The following is a 20,999-nucleotide window of genomic DNA, read 5'->3' as shown; positions in this document are numbered from 1 at the left end:
GTGCAACCCCCCTACTAACGTCTTATTAAAAATCCGGGTGCTAGGCTACACTTATTAGAGTTAGTTCATTCTGTCAAATGGCAATAATTGCATAAAATTTTGTTATTACTGGAGATACTGAGATAAAACATGGACAGTTTGAGTTGAATTGTACTTTTATTTTAAAAGATCAAAAAGAACTTCCTAAAGTTGGAAACATGGTAACCCACATTTTTTACATAATAAAAGCATTTTCTGTTTAAAAACAACTGTAAACAGAATGTAAAAAACAAACGTACAGAATTTTGCAAAAGTAAAATATAAATCAAGTAAGATTTTTAATGATAATGATCCAACTCTCATAACAATTCCTGATAACATCAACTGAATCACTGAAACTGTTTTCTTGACAGTCCTAAAAATTCCATTGCATTCCCAGCAAGCAGTTTATCCTGAAAAGTAAAAGAAAAGAAAATAGTGTAGTTTTCTCTGTTCAACACTAAATGTCTAGAAAAATGAATAAAATTGAGAAGTTCAATGTGTTTGTAAGGTAAGTTTTTGTTACCTTTAGACAACTATCAAACTCCATGGATTCAATCAATGCGCCTGGCTCCAGTTCGCCTAGTGGGAATGGGTAATCTGTGCCTAACATCACTTTATCCTACAAGAACAAGTCCTTTATTAAAACTTAAATAGTCCTAAGAATAACAATGCAGATAAAAGCAGGTGGAAATATTACGGCCATACGTCGAACCTGATACGAGAATTTACCTTTCCTATGACGTCCATTAGTAACTTCAGAGACAGTGGGTCATGCACAAGTGAATCAGTGTAGAAAGAGCCCAAGTATTTGCGTGGACCGTTCTTGTTATCGACTGCACATAAATCAGGCCGCACTTTAAAGCCATGCTCAATTCGACCAACGGTGTATGGAAAAGCCCCGCCTGGAACACAAAGTATACAAAATGCATGCCATATTTAGCTAAAAGTGTGAAGTGTCATGCAGAATTTGAATTTAAGAGTATTTATGAGCACTTCGTACCTCCATGAGCGAAGCAGACCTTAAGTTTAGGAAATCTTTCAAAAATGCCTCCAAAAAGCATGGAACAAATTGCCATTGTGGTTTCTGATGGCATACCTGTTAGAAGGAAATAAGTAGACTACTTATATAAATTATATATTAAAAACAGCAAATAATAAAACCAACATTTTGACTCGTCACTGTTAAACAGTAGGCCTACAACGCAGGGCCGACAGCATCATTGCAATCAACTTTGTGACAAGGGCCGTTTTTAACAAACACAATCTGTTATTAAATGATCCTGAAATAATGAAAAACCTGTCCATATATCACATCACATTTTGCCCTCTTGTCTTTTCAGGTTAAGGTTATTCAATCGAACCCACCAACTAACCAAGGCAGCCAGTATTTAGCCATTCTCCCATCTGTCTTCATGTCCCATGGATGTACAAATATTGAGCAATTAAGTTCCTCAGCTGCCTGTGGTAAGAGCATAAATTACTCTTTTTTTTTTTTTTTTTAAATGCTCTACAGACAGAAACAAAATGCTTTCATTTGTTTTAATAAAATCTTTATGTCATGAACTAGATACTTAATCAGTTTTATAGAATGAACGTTTTATTCAAATGTAGCAAACAGGTACCATTAGGCTATTTGTCATTATAGCATCTGCATGAAACATTATATGATTGCGTTATATGATTTGTTTGGTAAGATAGTAAGAGGGGCATCTTTTACTAAAAGCAAATAGACTTACAGCATAGACAGGAAACAGCTCTGGGGCATTGAGGTCCCATGTGTTTATATGAGAGCCAATTTGCACTCCAGGAAAGCCCAGCTGATTGACACACCTCCTCATCTCTTGTACTGCCAGATCAGGGGCCTGCATCGGTAGAGTACCCAACCCAACAAAACGCTTCGGATATCGCTTCACTGTTGCAGCCAGATCATCGTTCAGAATCCCACAGAGGTCTAATGTGTCATGGGGTTTGGCCTTTAGACATGGAAAAACATTGCTTGGAATGGGATGATGGTCAAAAGAATTGAATCGATTGTAAAAGAAGGAACGTTTTTTTTAAGTCACTGTATGTATAATGATTAAACCCAAGCATTTATTTGCCAAATGTATTTGTTAAATTTCACATGATTGCTTCTTACCCAATAGCTGAACATTACAGGCACAGTAGAGAGGGCCTGGACTGTCACTCCTGAAGAAAATGAAAAGAAATCTCTGCAATAAATCAAACAATTGACTAAAGTTGAATTGATCTTTAGATAGCAAGGAAGTACATACAAAATGAGATCTGATGAAATTAAAAATGTATCAATATTTATCCGCTCTCATGTTATTCCAGCCCATACATATGAGTTTCTTTCATCCATAAAACATAACAGAAGGTTAGGGCTTTGACAGCCTCTTCAATGAAGCATTAGGGGGTGAGGAATAATTAATTTTAGAGTAAACTGACCTTTTGAGAGGGAGAAAACATGAAAGAGATTTTTACATAGCAAAATTATAGAACAAACCACATTTACTGAGAAATTACCATGCCTGTCCATATCCCGTATTCGAGCATCAGCATCCCAACAGTTCTCCTGAATCACACGGAACATTTTTCCATCCATCATCATTTTGGCTTCTCCCTGAAATGCACAAATCAATGACACTTTGTTTTCCTTTATTTTTTAACAGGCCATCATCAGAAGAATTCTGTTATCATGCACAGGTATTGTACCAACATTCCCGCATGAAAGTTGACAGTTAGTGTTTTCAGCCACTTGGTGGCGGTCAAGAGCAAGGTCAAACATTACAGTGCAGTGGACTTTAGAGTCAGGGAAGGTGCACAAAGTTATAAGCTTGACAAGCACATTTAAATCAGCAGTCAAGGTTTGTCTGCACCATTGAATTTTTAATGTACCTTTCAAATTGGTAAACTATATTTTTATTGTTGTTGATCATGCATAAATATTCAGACAGGAATATAGCAAATATAGTTAATTCTAAACATATTAAAGAGGAGGTCATTTCGAATACGTTCATGTTTATAGGGTCAGGCAGATTTATGCCGCAGTATTTTTAGAGCTCAAGGTTATTTCCTTTTTGTCTGATATTCTATTAAAAGTAAAGCCCCATGCAGAGCACTGCTGCTCAGACAGGGAGCCCGTGGAAGGCCCGCTGTCCTGTTTTTCCACACTACCTTTTTTTATATTGACTGCTGTTTAGAAAGACTTGTTTTTAAGATAACCTACCCAAAAATCCCAAATTCATTTAAATTGACCAGTTCTGTACATTTTTTGTTTATTTAAACAATTCTTTTCTTGTTTTCTATACAACAAGCTGTTAGGTTAGAAATTAAATAAGCTTTGATGGTAGACAATCTGATACTGTACATCTGAAACAGAACAGTCCAATGATTCTGACTGTCTGCAGGTATAAAAAGACTGGCAGATCCTTTAACAGCCGCCTGTCTTGAGGATCAGGTCTTTCTGTGCTGCCCACTCATTCATCACTGGGGCCATAACACACTCACATATACACACACACACACACACACGCGCACACACACACGCGCACACACACACACGCACGCACGCACGCACGCACGCACGCACGCACGCACGCACGCACACACACACACACACACACACACTCTGTTTCAGGAAGAGCTCACATGAGATCATGCCAGCAGGATCTATGGCCAAGCAAACCCCTTCCTTCCAGCTGGTGTTTCTTCCACCATCATTACTGTAGACTAAACTGCAGATCAAGCTGTTTTTCTCCATGAGCAGCTGAGACACTAACTGTGACTCTCCAGAACACAGTACAGTGTTCTATGTTTCTTGTTTAAATGCAGAACATGTGATGTTCTTACAGAGATCTATATAGAACTCTTAAAATACAGAATTATTGATGATAGGTAATTAAAGTATTATCAAGAGTACGGGTCGTTTGTGTAGTATTTATCGATGTCTAATGCAGACTTAAAAACTTACCTGGCAGTGATGGTTGAGTTGAACAAACCCATCATATCCATATCTCTGTATAACATAAAGGTGATAAAGTATTAAATAGTCATGTCAAATTTATAATTTTTATTCTGTTTAAATCTGAATTTAGTTAAATATAAAGCTAAATATATATATAAAATACATAGAATCTATTTAAGTACTAAATTAGTCAGTCATCCAACAATGTAGTTAAAAATATAAAAAATTGCTACAACGTTTAGGACATGAGTAATGCCTACTAGAATCTTCACCGGCTTGCCCAGATAAACAAGTAATAAAGGTCAAAGTTACTGAATAAACCCTTTCATTAATGTTTAACAGATGCATACATTTTAAGAGTAAAGGTTAGGTCTTGTTTATAACAAAAAATAAATAGGCTACATAAATAAATAAAAGGTTACTTGACATGCTATACGATTTAAAAATATGACTTATAGTACATCATGGTTAACCCATGACAACTCAGTTAAAGATAACCTGCTTCCCATACATACCTCTTTTAGGTCTGGCCATTCTTTTGGTAAAATATGATTATGAATATCAATCTTCATTCTGCTGAAAAAAAGATCTTAAATCGTAATGGAAGGATGTTTGACAGACTTGCGGAGTGAATGGTCGCAACTCCTTTGGTTCGGTGTGTAAAGTGCTCTTCAGAAAGCAAACATTCCCACCCCTAAATCAGTTTAAATAGTCCAATGAAAATCCATGAGAAGAGAAACGTCAAGAAACATTAGCTTTTGATGACTGGTTTAAATAAATGTGGCTTCATTTTTATATACAGTTTATGGATTATTTAAATGCATGTTTTTGTAATTTATATAGATTAGGCTGTATACTGCACACTTCAAAAATAGATAACTATACATCGTCCACATATATTTAAACACCAATTTTTAATTAATATATAACATTTTATAAAAGGACTGTAGGTTACAAATGCTTTTTTTTCAAGAATGTCGCAATGGTCCAGTGATTTCAGCAAAAAACAAAAAAAATTGTTTCTGTTCAACACTGACCTCCAGCGGTTAATGGAGGTAGTACATCACACGATCATTTATATCAGGGCAGATTTATCGTTGTTAGCCTACAGTTAATCCGATTTTGTTAAAACGTTTACTACCACAGACACTACTACTAAAGAACAATGTAGGTCTACTGTTTTTAATTTTAGTAAAACAAGCAGCACTGGATATCAAAGTCGTCATCTGACAGCTATCGTAAAGATTTGATCTAATGAAGAAATTAACAATTCTGGCTAAACGCGGAGTACATTTTTGTGATTTAATTGGATCAAACTTATTTATCGAAAAATAACCAGATGAAAGAGACAGGTCTACTTGGAAAGGACGGTTGACTAAAGTTTATAATTGTCTGACTTTAGATCAGACGGGTTGTAATGATGAATTTGTCGTCATCAACCACTTGACAATTTTTTCTCAAATACAAGTCGACCTGAAGGAAGAAATCATTTATAGTCTTTGGATCAGCGATTGTAAGCAAAAGTGGAAATATAGGGAGAAACTAGAGTGACACAACATGTTTAATTGGGTTGCTGCAGTTCTTGCGCTCGGATTGGAGTTGTTTTCGGTGGGAGGGTGTGGTGGAGGTCCGTTGCTGATGCTGGGCAGATTGCATTTATCTCCGCATCTCTGTGCTCCGCTCCTTTTAATGCTGCCACTGGATGGCTGCGCGTCGCACTTCGACGTGAGATTATTCATTTAAATCTGATTTAAAAAAAACAAGCGAACAAACAAACATGACAGATATTATTACTTCAGATCCTTGCCCGATTCCCAATCCGACTATCGTGGACCCGACGGCTGTGCAAAACGGACAATGCGCCGCTGCCCAGGATCCGAACCTACCCAAGAGAGGGAGTCAGGGCGATCTTTTCAATATGGACCGGGACCATGAGATGAAAATCACAGACACCGTTGAGTCAGGTCAAGGTAAAACTCAATCTCTTTAACACAAACACACCACTTTTTACTCTTTAAGACTCGTTTTAGCAATATTTTCAAATAATCACATTCATTGAAAGTCATTTATTTTGGGTGTGATGTAAATAAGCAATGCGAGGTTTGCGGTCCAATGGAGCACGCAGGCGCCCTGAGATCTATTAATAATTCAGGTGAGCACAACACCCTCAGTTCACATCACAAGTTAAAGAGTAAATCTGAGACTACGTCCTTTTGGGGTTTACAAGTTTAACTACATCAATAGCCTTTAAGTGAATCATAAAAATGTTAAATTAAGTGAAATATTCTTATTCTGTTGGCAAGTGTATGTTTTTCATTGGAACAGCTTCTGTTATTCAGTTTCGTCACGTCTCGCTCTGTATCCTCCTGTCTGCGTGTCGCATTGAATCTTTTGACACTTTTGACAACTTTCATGTTTGTGAACGCCGTTGTTTTTGTGAACACTGTCTCGAATCGCATGCATTCTTTTTTTCATATTGGTCCTACTATTTTAAACTTTTTCTTACCTTATAAAGCTTTGCTGTTTTCTGTGACGTTGTGACCCAGCATGTGTGTAGCCTATTACGTCACAATGTTATTATATGTTATTTTCACAATGTAAAATTTTAGCTTTTTTTAAAGTGTAACTTTATTTGCGAGCTGCACAAATCACCATAGTTTTTGAAATTCTAGTGGATTAAAAGGAAACCAGTTTATTTGTCAAGAAATGTTTGTCACTGCAGATCTAAACTGCACTTAAATGTATAAAAGGTGGTTAGAGGAGCAGATTTGTTGTTTTATGAATCTATGAATCCATTTTAAATGTTAGAACCTTCAGGTGACATAGTTCAGGGGCCATACGTTATGTTACAGAAAGTGCTCATTTAAGTTCTAAGATTAGACAAGTTCAATGTTCTAAATGGGTTCTTCATTGAAATCACCATGGTTACTATAGGATTCTATAACGTTTCTGCAATACAGCCCCAGAAGTCCATTGAAAATCTGTAAACATGCTGTAAAAGGTTTCATGTGCAGTATATACGAACCTGTGCCAGGTTTGCACCTGAGCTCAGTTAGTGGCGCTATTCAGAAGTGTGATCTCAGATCAGCACTTCCACTTTTTCGTCTCTTCACAGATTTCCCACCACGTGAATACACATCTTTGATCTGATGTCCCTTTAAACCCCTGAGAAGAACTTTTCCCTCTCTTTCATGCATGCCCTATTAATCGCTGTAGAAATGCTGGGTCATGTGGATGTTCTCCTTTCACATGATTAGCAGTGTGAGGCAAGACCTTTATATTGAGTTTCGGCTCCTTTGATGTCCTAACTGTTGCATTTTTTATGTGAAAGTGCAAATTGAGCAAGCATGGATCTTGAGTTAGACACAAATATGAATCGGAACATATGGGTTGCATTTGAATGATTCTGACTAAGGAAATAGATCATGTGAGTGGAAAAGAGGCCAAAGTCACCAGCTCTTGTTTTTCAGCTTTTATAATCGCACTGACCAAGTATCGACTCTGTGCTGATAACCCTCCGCATGTGACTGCCACGGGCTGACAGATCAGTCTGGACTATGGCGCGTGTATGTGTGGGATACAAACACAACCACCCACTGTCACAATGACATAGCTTAAATTACTACGAACAGATGACACAGGCATATTTGAGCAATGTGATCATTGCTTGTATACTATACAATAGACAATCAACAGGTTATATGGCTTCTGTGGACCAACAGTTCACGTAGTCTCACGTAGTCTAAATTTGTGACCTGTGGTGTAGGATTTATCTGTAAAACACTATATGTAAGACACTGTTTTAAAGGACATAGTTATATTGTCTGGCAGTAATATTGTCATAATTGGAACCAGCAGTGGTGCTGGGTCATATAGATCACTGCATGTTTTCCATTAATTTTTCATATGATGTGTAAACAAAAAATCATGTATAAAGTTGCTTGAGCTAAAGATCATTTCTGAACCAACAAAATATTTAAAAGTGGCAATGCAACGGTCTGCATCACTAAAGCGCCAAAAGTCAGTTTTGCACCTGGCTCGTAACCAGACTCAATTAAACCTTGAATCATTTTGCTCAGCTAATTAAACACAGAGTTATTACCCCTTTGACAGTGCACATTCATTTCTGTTCCTCTTTGCCTCTGACATAAAGCTTATTAATATATCTTCTCTCTCTCAATGCCTCAGGCTCAATGCTTGTTATGGTCCAGTGAGTTAATAACCAGCCCCTGTTGTTTGTTCCAATAGTTCAGTTGATTTAATTGTGTAATAGTCTTTAAACAGTGTTTTATTTACTCTTTTGACAGGTCTCTTGGAGAGCAGTATGCGCCTGAAGCCTCATGAAGCTCAGAGTTACAGGAAGAAAGCTCTATGGGTGTCCTGGATCTCCATAGTGGTGACGATCATCCTGGCTGTGGCAGCCTTCAGTAAGTTCATGGCAATGCTTCTCCTGGCTGCGGCAGACTTAACTAGATTGAGCAAGTGCAGTCTGTTTCCTGACCATGCATATTACACCTAAAACTATAAAATACTTTCAAGTTTCAATTTAATTGGTTGACTTTAACCAAATTCTTGCATTGGGCTGTTTCTGTTTAAGATGGCATTTTTGGGAAGGAATAAGCTGCATTGTGGACCAGACCTTATGCCATTTGGTGACAGGTTTGGCTATGCAAGGCTAGTATTGGCAGTTAAAACTGTCAGGAAATTCTGCGAACATAAAGCAGATTTGGCTGGAACTGGCATTGGTAACCATCAGGATGGACAGCTAGTTGAACTGGCACTGCCAGACTTCAGGATATTTGTGGCACATAAAGCAGGTTTAGGCTAGAATCAGCCAAAGAGGTCAGCTGGCAATCAACATTTGCTGCTTTAACTGCCTTTTGCTAGCGTTTGAAGTGTGTTTTTGTAATGATATGAAACTCATTATATTCATAATAAAAACATTTTGACAAAGAAAGGAAAAATAGATGCCTGCAAATCTTGAGGTTTTTTAGCAGTCTGGCAGGTGACTTGTGCTGTCAGGTGTTAGTTTAAGACACCGGCACTTCTGCTGCTATTTAAAGTCAATGTGAGTAATTAGTTGGATGTTAACATTTTCTCTCACATTGCAGCCTAAGACAGGGGTTTTCAAACTGAATAGTGCCAGGGACCCCCAAATAAGATGAAACTTTTGTGAGGAACCACCTTTCTAAAATACACACCCATCTATATTTTTTACGTGTAAAGAAACATTTAAACTTTGTTAGATAAATAGTAAATTTGGGATTATAAAGAAAACATTGCTTCCACACTTTGCTACACTTGCTGGGTGTGTATAACCCTGAAGAGACATTTTCAATTCAAATGTATTTGTACTGTAGCAACTTTTACTTTGAGTGTGAAAAAAGGAACTATAGTGAGAAAAACTAGAACTATACAAATAAAAAAAAATCTGGTAATTTTGCATGTAGCAAAAAGCACCTAAAAACCTGGAAACGAGGAATGAATTGGAAATAAGGAAATTTAAAAAATAATACTATTTAGTAGACATACAAGTTTCACTTTTTTCACTTACATTTTCTGGGAACCCCTGACAAGACTTTGGAGGCCCCCTTGGGGGTCCCTGGACCCCAGTTTGAAAACCCCTGGCCTAAGGGACAAATATAGCTATTTTGAGGTTCATTGGTTTGTTGAATGGTTTAAGTTTCTAGTTTTTATTTTTGTGAACAATAAAAGGTTATAGTTTAGGAGACCTGTCCAGAAACAATAATTGTTTCTGCAATTTCTTTTGGGACCTTTAGGGGGCAAATTTACTAACAGCTTGTGGCAGCTAGTGCAAACACTTTCTGCATTCTTACATTTTCAATAAATTCTGTATGATTTATAAGCTGTTTTCCCTCAATGTCCCCACAAGGTCACAATCTACTGGTACTACTAGCTTTGTGGGTGATGAATACCAGTACACACACGCACACACGCATGTTGGGTTTCCATGTTTTATAGGGACATTCCATAGACGCAATGGTTTTTATACTGTACAAACTGTATATTCTATCCCCTATCCCTAACCCTATCCCTAAACCTAAAGATCGTAGAACACTTTTTGCATTTTTAGATTTGTAAAAAATATTGTTCTGTACAATTTATAAGCTTTTTTGCCCGTAGGGACCTCAATTTTGGTCCCCACGGTGACACGAGTCCCCATGTGTTGGTGTGTATTCAGGTTTAGGTCCCCACCGGGATATACAAACATGAACACACACACTCACACGCGCGCACACACACGCACACGCACACACACACACACGCACACACACGCACACACACACACACACACACACACACACACACACACAATACTACCCCTAACAAGCATATGCTTTGATTACGTCTTGTCTATTTATGGTCTCAATTTTATAATATGATACTTAAGGAGAAGAGAAAGTTGGCAGTTGGTCAATGCCAAACAGACAGTGACTGTGCACAACTTTTTGTAAAGATATCTGACTGTGTGTTGGACATCTATCATGATAACAATTGTTTTAACCTGTTTTGTTAGAGGCATTAAACTCATTAACACAATGTACTGGCCACAGGAAGTCTTGACTGTCCCTTGCTAAAGTGGCATGTTTGACATTCCTACACTGTGTTGTGTCACACTCAATGATGTGGCATGTCACCCTTCTTCTGATCAAGTGTGACTGAATACTGCAACATCACACTTCCAACATGAAATATAGTATAAGGTCTCCTGCCTTGTGACTGTCTTTGGATTCTTTAGACAGAAAAAAGAAGCTCTGTTTTCTGTCTGTCTGTGACTAGAACTGAATGGATCTATTTTTCAGTTTGTGTAAGCAAAGCATAACAAAATCATATGATATACTGACAATGACAATGTCTGTTAAGAGAAAATATTAAAAACTGGGTTTTGCCAGTAAGTCTAATTTGGCAGGCGTAGATATTTATTGAGTTACAGTACGAAAAGTGAACTGTCTTGCTTCTATGTCTAATGCTAATCAGAATATTCAGATTTTGGCTTTTTTCTAAAGTGTTCCTGTCAACTGGTCAAACATGGTGCTAACAATGCCAAGGTTCTGGGTATGCGGTTTCATTTTTAGTATACACATTCCTTTAATTTGTGATGTGTTCAGAGCCATCAAGTGTCAAACAGGGCACATCAAGGGTGCATAGCAACCGTAATAAAGGTAAACACCCTCCTGAATCCTAAAATGACATATGGAATTCTTTATGGCCTTGTAGACTTCACAGATGTGTCCAAAAGCCACAAGATGTCACTGTCAAATGCACTGTTTGGGATTGTGTCAGATTGTCCTGTTGAGCCGTTTTATTTTACTTGAGCTTTGAGCTAGCTGCAGAATAATTTAATTAAGGTGTGCAGGTTTACATTTGCCCAGTTGCTTTGGTCGGATTGTATGAAATCGGGTGTCATTTAAACGTTTGGGTTGTCAAAGAAATGAGCCAGCTCGCTTTATTCCCTCAAGATAAATGTTATGTGAGTGTTAAGCAAGATTTACCTATCAACCCTGTCCTATTAGTTCCACCCAATTACATTTTACAAGCATATCTTTTTAGCAACAGTAATGCATCCATCAGCAAGTTTTATCTCTGGTTTCATCAGTCATTGTCGTGAGATGTCCGGACCCAGCAGTGATTTCACAATAGAGGCCTGTGATGTACTGTAGCAGCAGATGTGCTTCCTGTACTGGCTGTACTTCTCTCTTTATTGAAGTCATTTTTCTGTTACAGAACAAACCAAGTTGTTTAACTCCAAATCTTTTCTTGCTGCTGTTCGAAATATTTTGCTTTTGGGGAGAATAAGGCACAAATAGTTTAAGAGATAATGTTTTATTAACAAAGTTGGGGAGGAGCGCGTGCAAATAATTTATCCAACCAATACGTCATCAGCCATTACATCATCAGTCCAATCAGTGTAAGAGGAAGTCCCTATAAATATAGACAACCCGCCTTACCTTTATTCTCTCAACTGTTTTCAGCATCCCTCCACCACCCTACTCCGCACCATCAGCCTGTTTTCTACCTCAGCCTGAATACGGGGGGAGTGCTCTGGGTTCAGGCCAAAATACCGAGCTCAGAGTCGTCTACAAGGGGGGAGTACTCTGGGTTCGGGCAAAAATACAGAGCTCGGAGCCCTCTACCTGGACCCTTATATTTTATTTGCAAGGGTGAACTCGATTGTTCCAAACCAGTATACATTTCTTTGTTCTGCTGAACACAGAGAAGGATATTTGTAAGAATGTCAATAACCAAACAGATCTCATCTCCCATTTACTACCATAGTAGGGAAAATAAAAATTGGGTCAATGGGGGATGAGATCTGTTTGGTTACTTACATTCTTACAAATATCCTTCTCTGTGTTCAGCAGAACAAAGAAATGTATACTGGTTTGGAACAATCTGTGAGTGTGTAAATGATAACACAAATTTCACTATTGGGTGAACTATCTCTTTAAAAGCTTTTTAAAACAACCCTTAAAGCAAAAGTTCACCCAAAAATAAAAAATCTGTTATCATTTATTCACACTCATGTCAGTCAAAACTTGTATGATATTTTCAGAAATGTCTCAATGGGGAACAATGTTGTTTGGTTACCAACCATTTCAAAATCCTTCTGTGTTGTGCAGAAGAAACAAAGTCATAAAGGTTTGTCATGACAGGGTGAGTTTTTTTTAATTTTGGGGGAAAATCTCTTTCAAAATGGGTTTTAAAAATGTATCATCTCATCTGGTTAAGTTGTCAGTCTTCTAAATATAATTTGGATGTTCATTACAACACATTAACTTGACATTTAAATCAGTCTGTTCGTGTCATGATGTGGGTGGTGAGACAAGGAGAGAGGACCCAAACGCAGACAGCGGGTAAGGGGTTAACATGGACTTTAATAATCAATAACAAAAAGACAAAACAAAAACCCACAAGGGAGTAAAACGAGAACAAGGGTATCACAAGAACAAAGTAAAGTATTAAAGTATTCATTCCTGCATTGTTTTTAGGCATTGTAGATAAGGTTGTAGCCTACAGGTATTTGCAGATTTGTTGATGCCGTATTTCTCCCGCCCCACCTGTGCTGTGATTGGATGGCCGAGTAAAAAGTGACATAGATGAGCACAATCATTCTGCATTAACACATCGCACTCCACTAGATGTACAATGAGCAGCAATCAACTATATTTTAGCAATTTTAGAATGCATACACTGCTGAAAAAGCGATAGAAACCACCAGGCATCACATAAATTCTAATGGATATGATGGGTGTTTTATTGGTTGTAATGGAAACAAAAGTCTCTACTGGTATGTGTTGGGTTCTGTTGACGAGACCATTAAATCATACCCAAATAATGTCCAAAACACACTACAAAAAAGGTATTTAATAAAACCTAATGGTTTCCAATGGCGTTTTAATGGAAACCATTAGAATTTATGTGGTGTTTTTTTCCAGCAGGGTAGTCATACTTCTGTGGTTATTTTGATCAAAGTAGCTCAAAAGTAATGCAAAAAGCGTAATGCATTACAATTCAAAGACAGTAATATTGTAATATAACTAATTACTTTTTAATGACAGTAACTAGTAATATATCATTTATTACATTTTGGAGGTAATTTGCCCAACACTGTTCTTAACAACTGTCACGGTCCTGCCTTCTTGTTTTTGTATTTCTAGTCATGTGGCAGGATCGGGACGGAGCCCTTAGGTTTTATGTGAGAAAGCCATGAGTTGTTTATGTTTTGACATCTCATGTGCTTTCTCGTGTCTTGTCATTGGCCCCGCCCCTCTCATTTCGTGTATTGCTTCCTTGCCGTGTCTAATGTTTCCAACCTGCCCTGTGTAATTATCCTTTGTTTGTCTCTCCTTTAAAATGCCCTCATGTATCTTTGTCCTGTTGCTCGTGGATTGCATGTGTATGTTTATGGTGTCTTTGGTTGTGTTCTGTGGTCCCTTGGATTACCTTGCCTGTCTGTGAGACGTTGTGTCGTGTGAGTTTTAGTTTATTCTTGTCCTGCTATTTTTGTGTTCCCCTCGTGGAAAGTTTTTGGTTTGAGTTTATGTATATATATTAGTCTGATCCTCGTTACCCCCTCGTGGGTTTTTGTTTTGTTCTTTGTTTGTATTAAAGTATTTCGTGTTAACCCCTTCATCCCTGCCTGCAACTGGGTTCTTCACCGTGCACTCCCTGACAACAACTATATGCTTCAATTTTAATATTGAATAAACCCTTCAGATGTAAACCCATACTTGGGCCTGAGAATGATCATTCAGTTAATTGTTTTATTTGTGCAGTCACAAATCAGTGTCTCTGCCCTATTTGATTTCACTTCAAATGCTCACATAGATAAAAATGTCTTTTGGTGGTAATTCTACCATACAAATGAGATTATAGGTAACAGCGGATCTACATTTAGTGTTGATTAATTATACTGACATTTAGCCAGCTGAGACCTGGACAATGTCCAGATATATGCCGCACTGGTCACTATTCATTAGAGGTTATAAAACTAGTGCATGTGAAATGTAATATTGCCCATTAGGGCGCCTTCACTTCGAGGTTGTTTTGTGTTGCTTGAGTTGTATCTTTACACTAAGACTGTCTTTATCAATGTCATTCGGATGTGCCATACAAGCTATTTTTTCACAGTTTAATGGTTTATGCACACACACATGGTGCCAAAAGACAGAGATACATTTACTGCAATCTTGCATTATTCCCTGCTGTCTTTGCTGACAGAAATACTAAATCATGTTCAACCAAACATTCTGATGTCAGGAGAACCAGATTCATTCATCCCAGATAAATTGTTTGTAAGTGTCTTAAATAGTAACATGAATGTTTACCATTCAATTCATTACTAAAGCATTGCAAAGGTCGCTAGTGCTAAGAAGGCTAGTGACATCGCTAGCATTAGTCACACATACAGAATAGGCGTTTTTTTCATCTTGTCTTAAAAATAATGAAGAACTTTTGTTGTTTGGTCCTAGTTTTTGCTTAAATGTTGTCACCTGAGCATTTCACATCACTGTCCCTCTCTAAGACCTGTTTAGAGCATCATGTAAGGGTTTGCTAAATGAGCACGTATTCTGCCAGCCCTGTAACCTGAGCAGAGCACTCGAGACGTCTGCCGTTTTGCTCAATTAGAAACCTGTCTAAACATGTTAGGCCTTTGTGTTGAGTGATCCTTGCAGTCCATTTAGGCAGGACATAGCAACAATGGCACCACAAAAATGTTCTGTGATAATTGAACCAGTGTCCAATAGCAGCCATGTTGCTGGTGTTTATGAGATACCTCTCAATCATTCTTAAATACTGTACCTACACAGCTCTATGGGGACACTGTGGTAGCCATCGATAACTTTTAAAAAAACCTAGTAAAAGTACTTTTTAAGGATTATTCTAAAATTTGGAGAATACAGGTAGCACAGGAGAGACTTATAGCGGGTTCACACCAAACGTGAATTAAGCGTTTTGCGTGAGTAAATTACATACAAAGTCAATGCAAAGACACTCACAGCAGGCGGCGCGAATGACACAAATCGGGTGGCGCGATTGCCGCGAACGTGCGTCAGTCTCATCTTCCGCAAAGGTTGAAAATGTTTGTCTGATCGCGTGACTCACGCCTAAAATAACGTACTTTTCCCGCGAGTGATAAAGAGCGTGGAACGCGATTGCTCGCATTTGGTGTGAACCCAGCATAAGTTAGTCATCATGCTTTAAACACTAGTGAATCTTTCTCAGAGTATGTTTATTCCTACTTCCTTCCTTAAGTCAATTGCGTTGTAGTCCCATATCTAACAATCTTGGCTGCAAAAAAGCAATTGGACAAATCCACTGTTATTGCAGAGGAAAATATACAGTTCACTGAACAGGCATTGACTTTTTTTCAGTGCAAAACTAATTGTATCCTTTTAACTCTCACTGTTCCTTCTTTCACAGAGCGTTCAGTGGCACCAATATTCCTGGCTTGATATTCTTCTTGTTAAAGGGATAAAAAAATCTGTCTTATTTATTCACCCTCAAGTTGTTACAAATCTGTAAAAAAATGGTTCTGATGAACACGGGGAAAGATATTTGGAAGAATGCTTGTAACCAAACAGTTCTTGGCCACCATTGACAGAACAAAGACATTTATTCAGATTTGGAACAACTTGAGGGTGAGTAAATGAAGAGAACATTTTTAGGTGAACTGTTCCTTTAATAAAGTCAGAACAGAGGTACAGTATGGGCTAGTTGCACGAAGTCGTCATATTAGCTTTCCGATCAGTGAGTGTGGGCAGGCTTTTTTCCGGTAGTGTAACACTGTATGGGAAAAGTAGGATTTTTGGCAGTTCTTTAGATAAAAATAAGAAACTGATATATCAGGAATATATCAGAAAAACCTTAAGCCAACACAACGCGATATAACAGAAAAAAAGACTTCCATTCCCCCCCGTTTATTCTATAGTCCATGCTCATGTGGTTAACCAAAATCCATGTATACAAGTCATGTATACATAAGCCAGCCTGTGTATTGCACAGTTGGGGGACTAAGAAAAGCATAAAAAGCATTTATTTCCTCTTTCGATGTGAAACCGCTAAACTCTCTCCACACCAGGAGCTATCCCCGCCTGACTGTGCGATGAATGGAATACAAACGCCACCTGATCATGACTGTATTAATACTCTTTCACAGTAAGTACGACACGACACAGACGCAAATCACGGAAACTCATCACAAAGAACATGACACGATTGATCCCTCACCTGTAAGTGATGCTGGTGCTGTCTGACAATGAGTTTCACTCTCTCACAATACAGAGTATTCCATCCGTTTGAGTTTTCCATCCATATGATTTTTCCACCGTCTAATATAGAACTTGTAACGATGAGTTAAATCAAAGAGATAAAACTTATCTACTAGCAGTGTGAGCAGTGAAAACGAGTTTATTGTTGTTTTGCTTAAAAAAGATGGTGATATGGGGAGAAACACGGGGAGTTGCACAGACTGGTATAAAGCATCATCAGCCTTTTTTGCTGTGATATCAAATTGTGTTGGCTTAACGAGGTACTCAGAAATGTACAGAGGATTGTCTGTCATATTGCTAATATAACAGTTTCTTCTTTTTCTCTAAAAAAATGCTCAAATCAGTGTTATACGACCGGAAATAAGCCTGCCCACACTCGCTGATCGGATATCTAATATGGCACAGCTAGCCCATTGAAATCACCTAGTGAGTTGCTGCTGTCCATGGTACCGAATTCTCACCGGCCAAAGCACTTTACAAAACTCAGATTGATGTTGAAGGATGTTTGTGTTTGTGTGTGTGTGTGTGTGTGTGTGTGTCTGTGAATGCTATAAGTAGTGAACTATATACAAATTAAACAAAATCAAGAGCAGGACATTGCAGTGTATTTCACCTGATTGCTTACATTGTGAACAGCTGCTCCTCTGATCGGCTCTCTTCATGTCATGAAGTGCACAGACAGAGAACCCAAGCGCAGACAGAGGTGGTGGGAAACAATGACTTTTTAATAAAACAAAAACCCACGATGGGGGCAAACACTAAATTAAACAGGACTCAAAAACAAATACTTTCCATGAGGGGGCAAATCAAGGGAAGTCCTAAACGACAAGAATAAAAGTCCACTTTGTATGACAGGCAAGAGTGGATCAGGGAAACAAGACTTTGGGGAATACTCCACAGGACTTAACACAACGAACCGGCACAGGACAGTGAACACGAGGGCCTTTCACGAGTTCGCCTTGCAGCTAACGAACTGGGACGGATAGTATGCGTGTTTGGTGTGCTGTCCCGGGGCGAGGGCTCCGAGCTCGGTAATCCTCCTCGAACTCGGAGTACCTGCCCCTTGACCAGGGAGAGGGCCCCGGGCTTGGTGTGTGCCCGGACCCGGATCATACCCCCCGGTGCTGAGGTAAAAACGGGCTAGTGGTGTGGAGTTGGGGTGGAGGAGGGATGTTGCAAAATGTCAGAGAGAATGGAGGTGAGGTGGCTTGACTACTTATAGACTGTTAGGATGATTGCTGTGATTGTTTATCGAAAGCCAGCCGAGTTAATTATCTGCACATGCTCCTCCCAAACCTTGTTAATAAAACATCATTTCACGAGATTACCTTGTAGCTAATGAACTGGGACGGATAGTATGCGTGTTTGGCTTGCTGTCCCGGGGAGAGGGCTCCGAGCTCGGTAATCCTCCTCGAACTGCGGCGATACTGGCTTCTGTAGAAGTTGAATTTGTTTCTGCAGAATATGGGAAGAAGCACGGGCCCCTGCGAGGGTGATCACTGCGGCAATACTGACTTCTGGGGGAAAGGAGTCTGCTGCGGCAGAGTAAGGGAAGAAGCACAGGCCCCTGCGGGGGCGGTCACTGCGGTGATACTGGCTTCTGAGGGGGAAAGGGAGTCTGCTGCGGCAGAGTAAGGGAAGAAGCACGGGCCCCTGCGGCGATACTAGCTTTGGGGGGCTAAAAAGGGGTCTGCTGCGGCAGAGCTAGAGATGGAAGCATGGGCCCCTGCGGGGCGATCGCTGCGGCGATACTGGCTCTGTAGAAGTGGTGTCTGCTGCGGCAGAGCACGAATTGGAAGCACGGCCCCTGCAGGGGCAGTCACTGCAGCGATACTGGCTTCTGTAGAAGTAGTGTCTGCTGCGGCAGAGCACGAGTTGGATGCACGGGCCCTTGCGGGGGCGGTCGCTGCGGCGATACTGGCTTCTGTAGAAGGGGTGTCTGCTGCGGCAGAGCACGCGTTGGAAGCACGGGCCCCTGCGGGGGCGGTCGCTGTGGCGATACTGGCTTCGTGTTGGGTGGTGTCTTATGCAGCCGTGAAAAGAGCTGGCCCCTGTTGGGTGGCTGAGGCTGTGGTGATGGAGATGCGAGCTCCTGCTGGAGCATGATTGCTGCGGCGATGTAGAGAGGTCACAAGCTTTTGCTGGAGCAGATGAGACTGTGTTGATGGAGATGCGGGTTCGTGCTGGGGCATAGGTCCTGTTGAATTGGTGCTTACTGAGCGGTGGAGTGTAGAAGTGAGGGAAGTGGTGGGGGAGGAGGGGTTGTCTGCTGCGGCAGGGCATGGGCTTGGGGAAGTGTCTGCTGCAGCAGAGCATGGGCTTGGGGAAGTGTCTGCTGCTGCTGCGCGTGGGCTTGGGGAAGTGTCTGCTGTGGCAGAGCGTGGGGAAATGTCTGCTGTGGCAGAGCATGGGCTGGAAGCAAGGGCCCCTGCCGCAATACTGGCTTCTGGAGGAGAGGAATCCACTGCAGTGGAGAGACGAAGGGGGGAGCAGGCTCCTGTGGGGGCAGCTGTGGAATATGGGTGCAGGCTGGCACTAGATGAGTCAGGTGATGAGGGTCCGATGGGCCTCTTTGATGCTGGAGCGATCTGACCGGATGTAGCTCTTGAAAGCGTCTGATGACCGCCGAGCCTGGGTTTGGGTCTGGCGTATGGAGAAGCCTTTTGGCAGGCTCTGGTTGCCGCGCCTATGCAGGAGGACTGGCTGGAGGATGGTTTGCTGGAAAACCGGAAGGGAGTAGCTGTGGCTGATGCAGAGAAGCTTATTCATGCATTTGTGACCTCAAGACTTGACTACTGTAATGCACTGCTTAGTGGTTGTCCTGCAGCATCAATAAACAAACTACAGTTAGTTCAGAATGCAGCTGCCAGAGTTCTAACCAGGTCCAGAAAATACGATCACATAACCCCAATGTTATCAACCCTTCACTGGTTACCCATTAAGTATCGTATTGACTTTAAAGTTCTTTTAATTACTTATAAAGCCTTAAACGGTTTAGCCCCTACCTACATAACAGAGCTTCTACCACACTACAACCCATCACGCTCTCTAAGATCTCAAAACTCCAGACTTTTGATAACACCTAGAATAACTAAATCCACCAAAGGGGGTAGAGCTTTCTCATACGTAGCACCTAAACTCTGGAATAGCCTCCCCGATACTATTCGAGGGTCAGACACACTCTCCCAATTTAAATCTAGATTAAAGACACATCTTTTCAGCCAAGCATTCACTAATACATAGCTAATGAACAGCAGCTACGCTAATTATTCTCTTTCTGCCCTCGCCTCGGGATGCCCATCCCGAGGTAGGGAGAGATTCCGCCAGGCCCAGATGAACGTCATATGCCCATCCACAACTAGAGATTACGCCAGCTACATCGGAAAATCCCGTGCCATCCTCCTGCGAGAGCCTGCGGACTGACTGACCATCCAGCTCCATCCAAGGCAATTCCATCACCACCCAAGAAAAAGGCGACCATCTGGCCGGCCCAGCTCAGACAATTCCATCCCCAACCGAGAGCAAAGACGGACTACCTGTCACATAAATGCTAAATTTACAATACTTGGTATTTAATGCTAAACTTACATCACATGACAGCAGTTTGAAGTTATGGCTGCACTCAGTGACTTTGATTGGAGGTAGCTGGGTGGGTGTTGTAGGGAGTGGGGGGGCTTGTTGGTTGTGGTTCGGGGCGTTTCATTTGTTGGGACTGTGTGGGTCTGGTCTGGTTGGTCTTGTTTTGTGGTCGATGTCGGACAACAGAGGAATAAAGTTAATTATGCCATTACTACTTTTCCCTGGTTGTTCCTCTGTTGTCTGTTGTTGATCGCGGAATGGGACCGGGTTGGACCTGCACGGTTTCGGCGGGTGGGGCTTCCTGGGTCGCGGCTCGTGGGCTCTCCCTGTTCTTCGTGGACGTTGCTCGGTGGCTTTGGTCGGGGTCACTGAGTGCAGCTATGACACGTCAGAGGAGATCTGGCCCTCCCGGCTGAGCCTGGTTTCTCCCGAGGTTTTTTTTTCTCCATTATTCAGCATTGGAGTTTGGGTTCCTCGCCACAGCAGAGCAGTGCAGTGTTGGCTTGCTCACCGGGAGACTGCATTTATTTATTTATTTATTCATTTATTTATTAGATATTATTTATTATAATGATCTTGCTTGGTCTATAAACACCATGCACTGTGCTGTGTTTTACCTTTCTGTGTTTTTCTTATTT

At 40.4% G+C, this 20,999-nt stretch overlaps 2 protein-coding genes across 5 annotated transcripts in view; one reads left to right on the top strand and one right to left on the bottom strand.

The window, feature by feature from the left end:
* Positions 1 to 20,999, top strand: part of tmem163a (transmembrane protein 163a) — a 44,690-nt gene that overhangs the window by 1,975 nt on the left and 21,716 nt on the right. The window contains exons 2-5 of one of the 4 annotated variants that reach the window (XM_057335980.1): positions 1,362 to 1,485; positions 2,694 to 2,727; positions 5,788 to 5,958; positions 8,296 to 8,415. In XM_057335980.1, the coding sequence (XP_057191963.1) occupies positions 5,907 to 5,958; positions 8,296 to 8,415 (172 nt within the window). In that variant the 5' untranslated portion in view covers positions 1,362 to 1,485; positions 2,694 to 2,727; positions 5,788 to 5,906. Of the gene's footprint in view, positions 1 to 1,361; positions 1,486 to 2,693; positions 2,728 to 5,042; positions 5,959 to 8,295; positions 8,416 to 20,999 lie in introns of those variants that run through there. The other 3 variants (XM_057335981.1, XM_057335979.1, XM_057335977.1) reach the window with 3 other exon arrangements.
* acmsd (aminocarboxymuconate semialdehyde decarboxylase) lies at positions 369 to 4,809 on the bottom strand. The gene is made up of 10 exons (XM_057335976.1): positions 4,504 to 4,809; positions 3,995 to 4,039; positions 2,548 to 2,644; positions 2,159 to 2,208; positions 1,758 to 1,994; positions 1,387 to 1,480; positions 1,022 to 1,117; positions 751 to 923; positions 545 to 640; positions 369 to 431 (listed from the first exon to the last, which is right to left on the bottom strand). The coding sequence occupies exons 1-10, from the start codon at positions 4,558 to 4,560 to the stop codon at positions 369 to 371; spliced, it is 1,008 nt and encodes a 335-aa protein (XP_057191959.1). The 5' UTR covers positions 4,561 to 4,809.

Source organism: Triplophysa rosa, linkage group LG6 (genome assembly GCF_024868665.1).
Source record: "Triplophysa rosa linkage group LG6, Trosa_1v2, whole genome shotgun sequence".
Lineage (NCBI taxonomy): Eukaryota > Metazoa > Chordata > Actinopteri > Cypriniformes > Nemacheilidae > Triplophysa > Triplophysa rosa.
This window is presented reverse-complemented; position numbering and strand designations above follow the sequence as displayed.

Coding starts and splice junctions, on each gene's coding strand:
- acmsd (XM_057335976.1), bottom strand. CDS start 4,560: ATGAAGATTGATATTCATAATCATATTTTACCAAAAGAATGGCCAGAC. Junction 924..1,021: donor GGTCTGCTTCGCTCATGGAG/GTACGAAGTGCT, acceptor TTTGTGTTCCAG/GCGGGGCTTTTCCATACACC. Junction 641..750: donor TAATGGACGTCATAGGAAAG/GTAAATTCTCGT, acceptor TTGTTCTTGTAG/GATAAAGTGATGTTAGGCAC.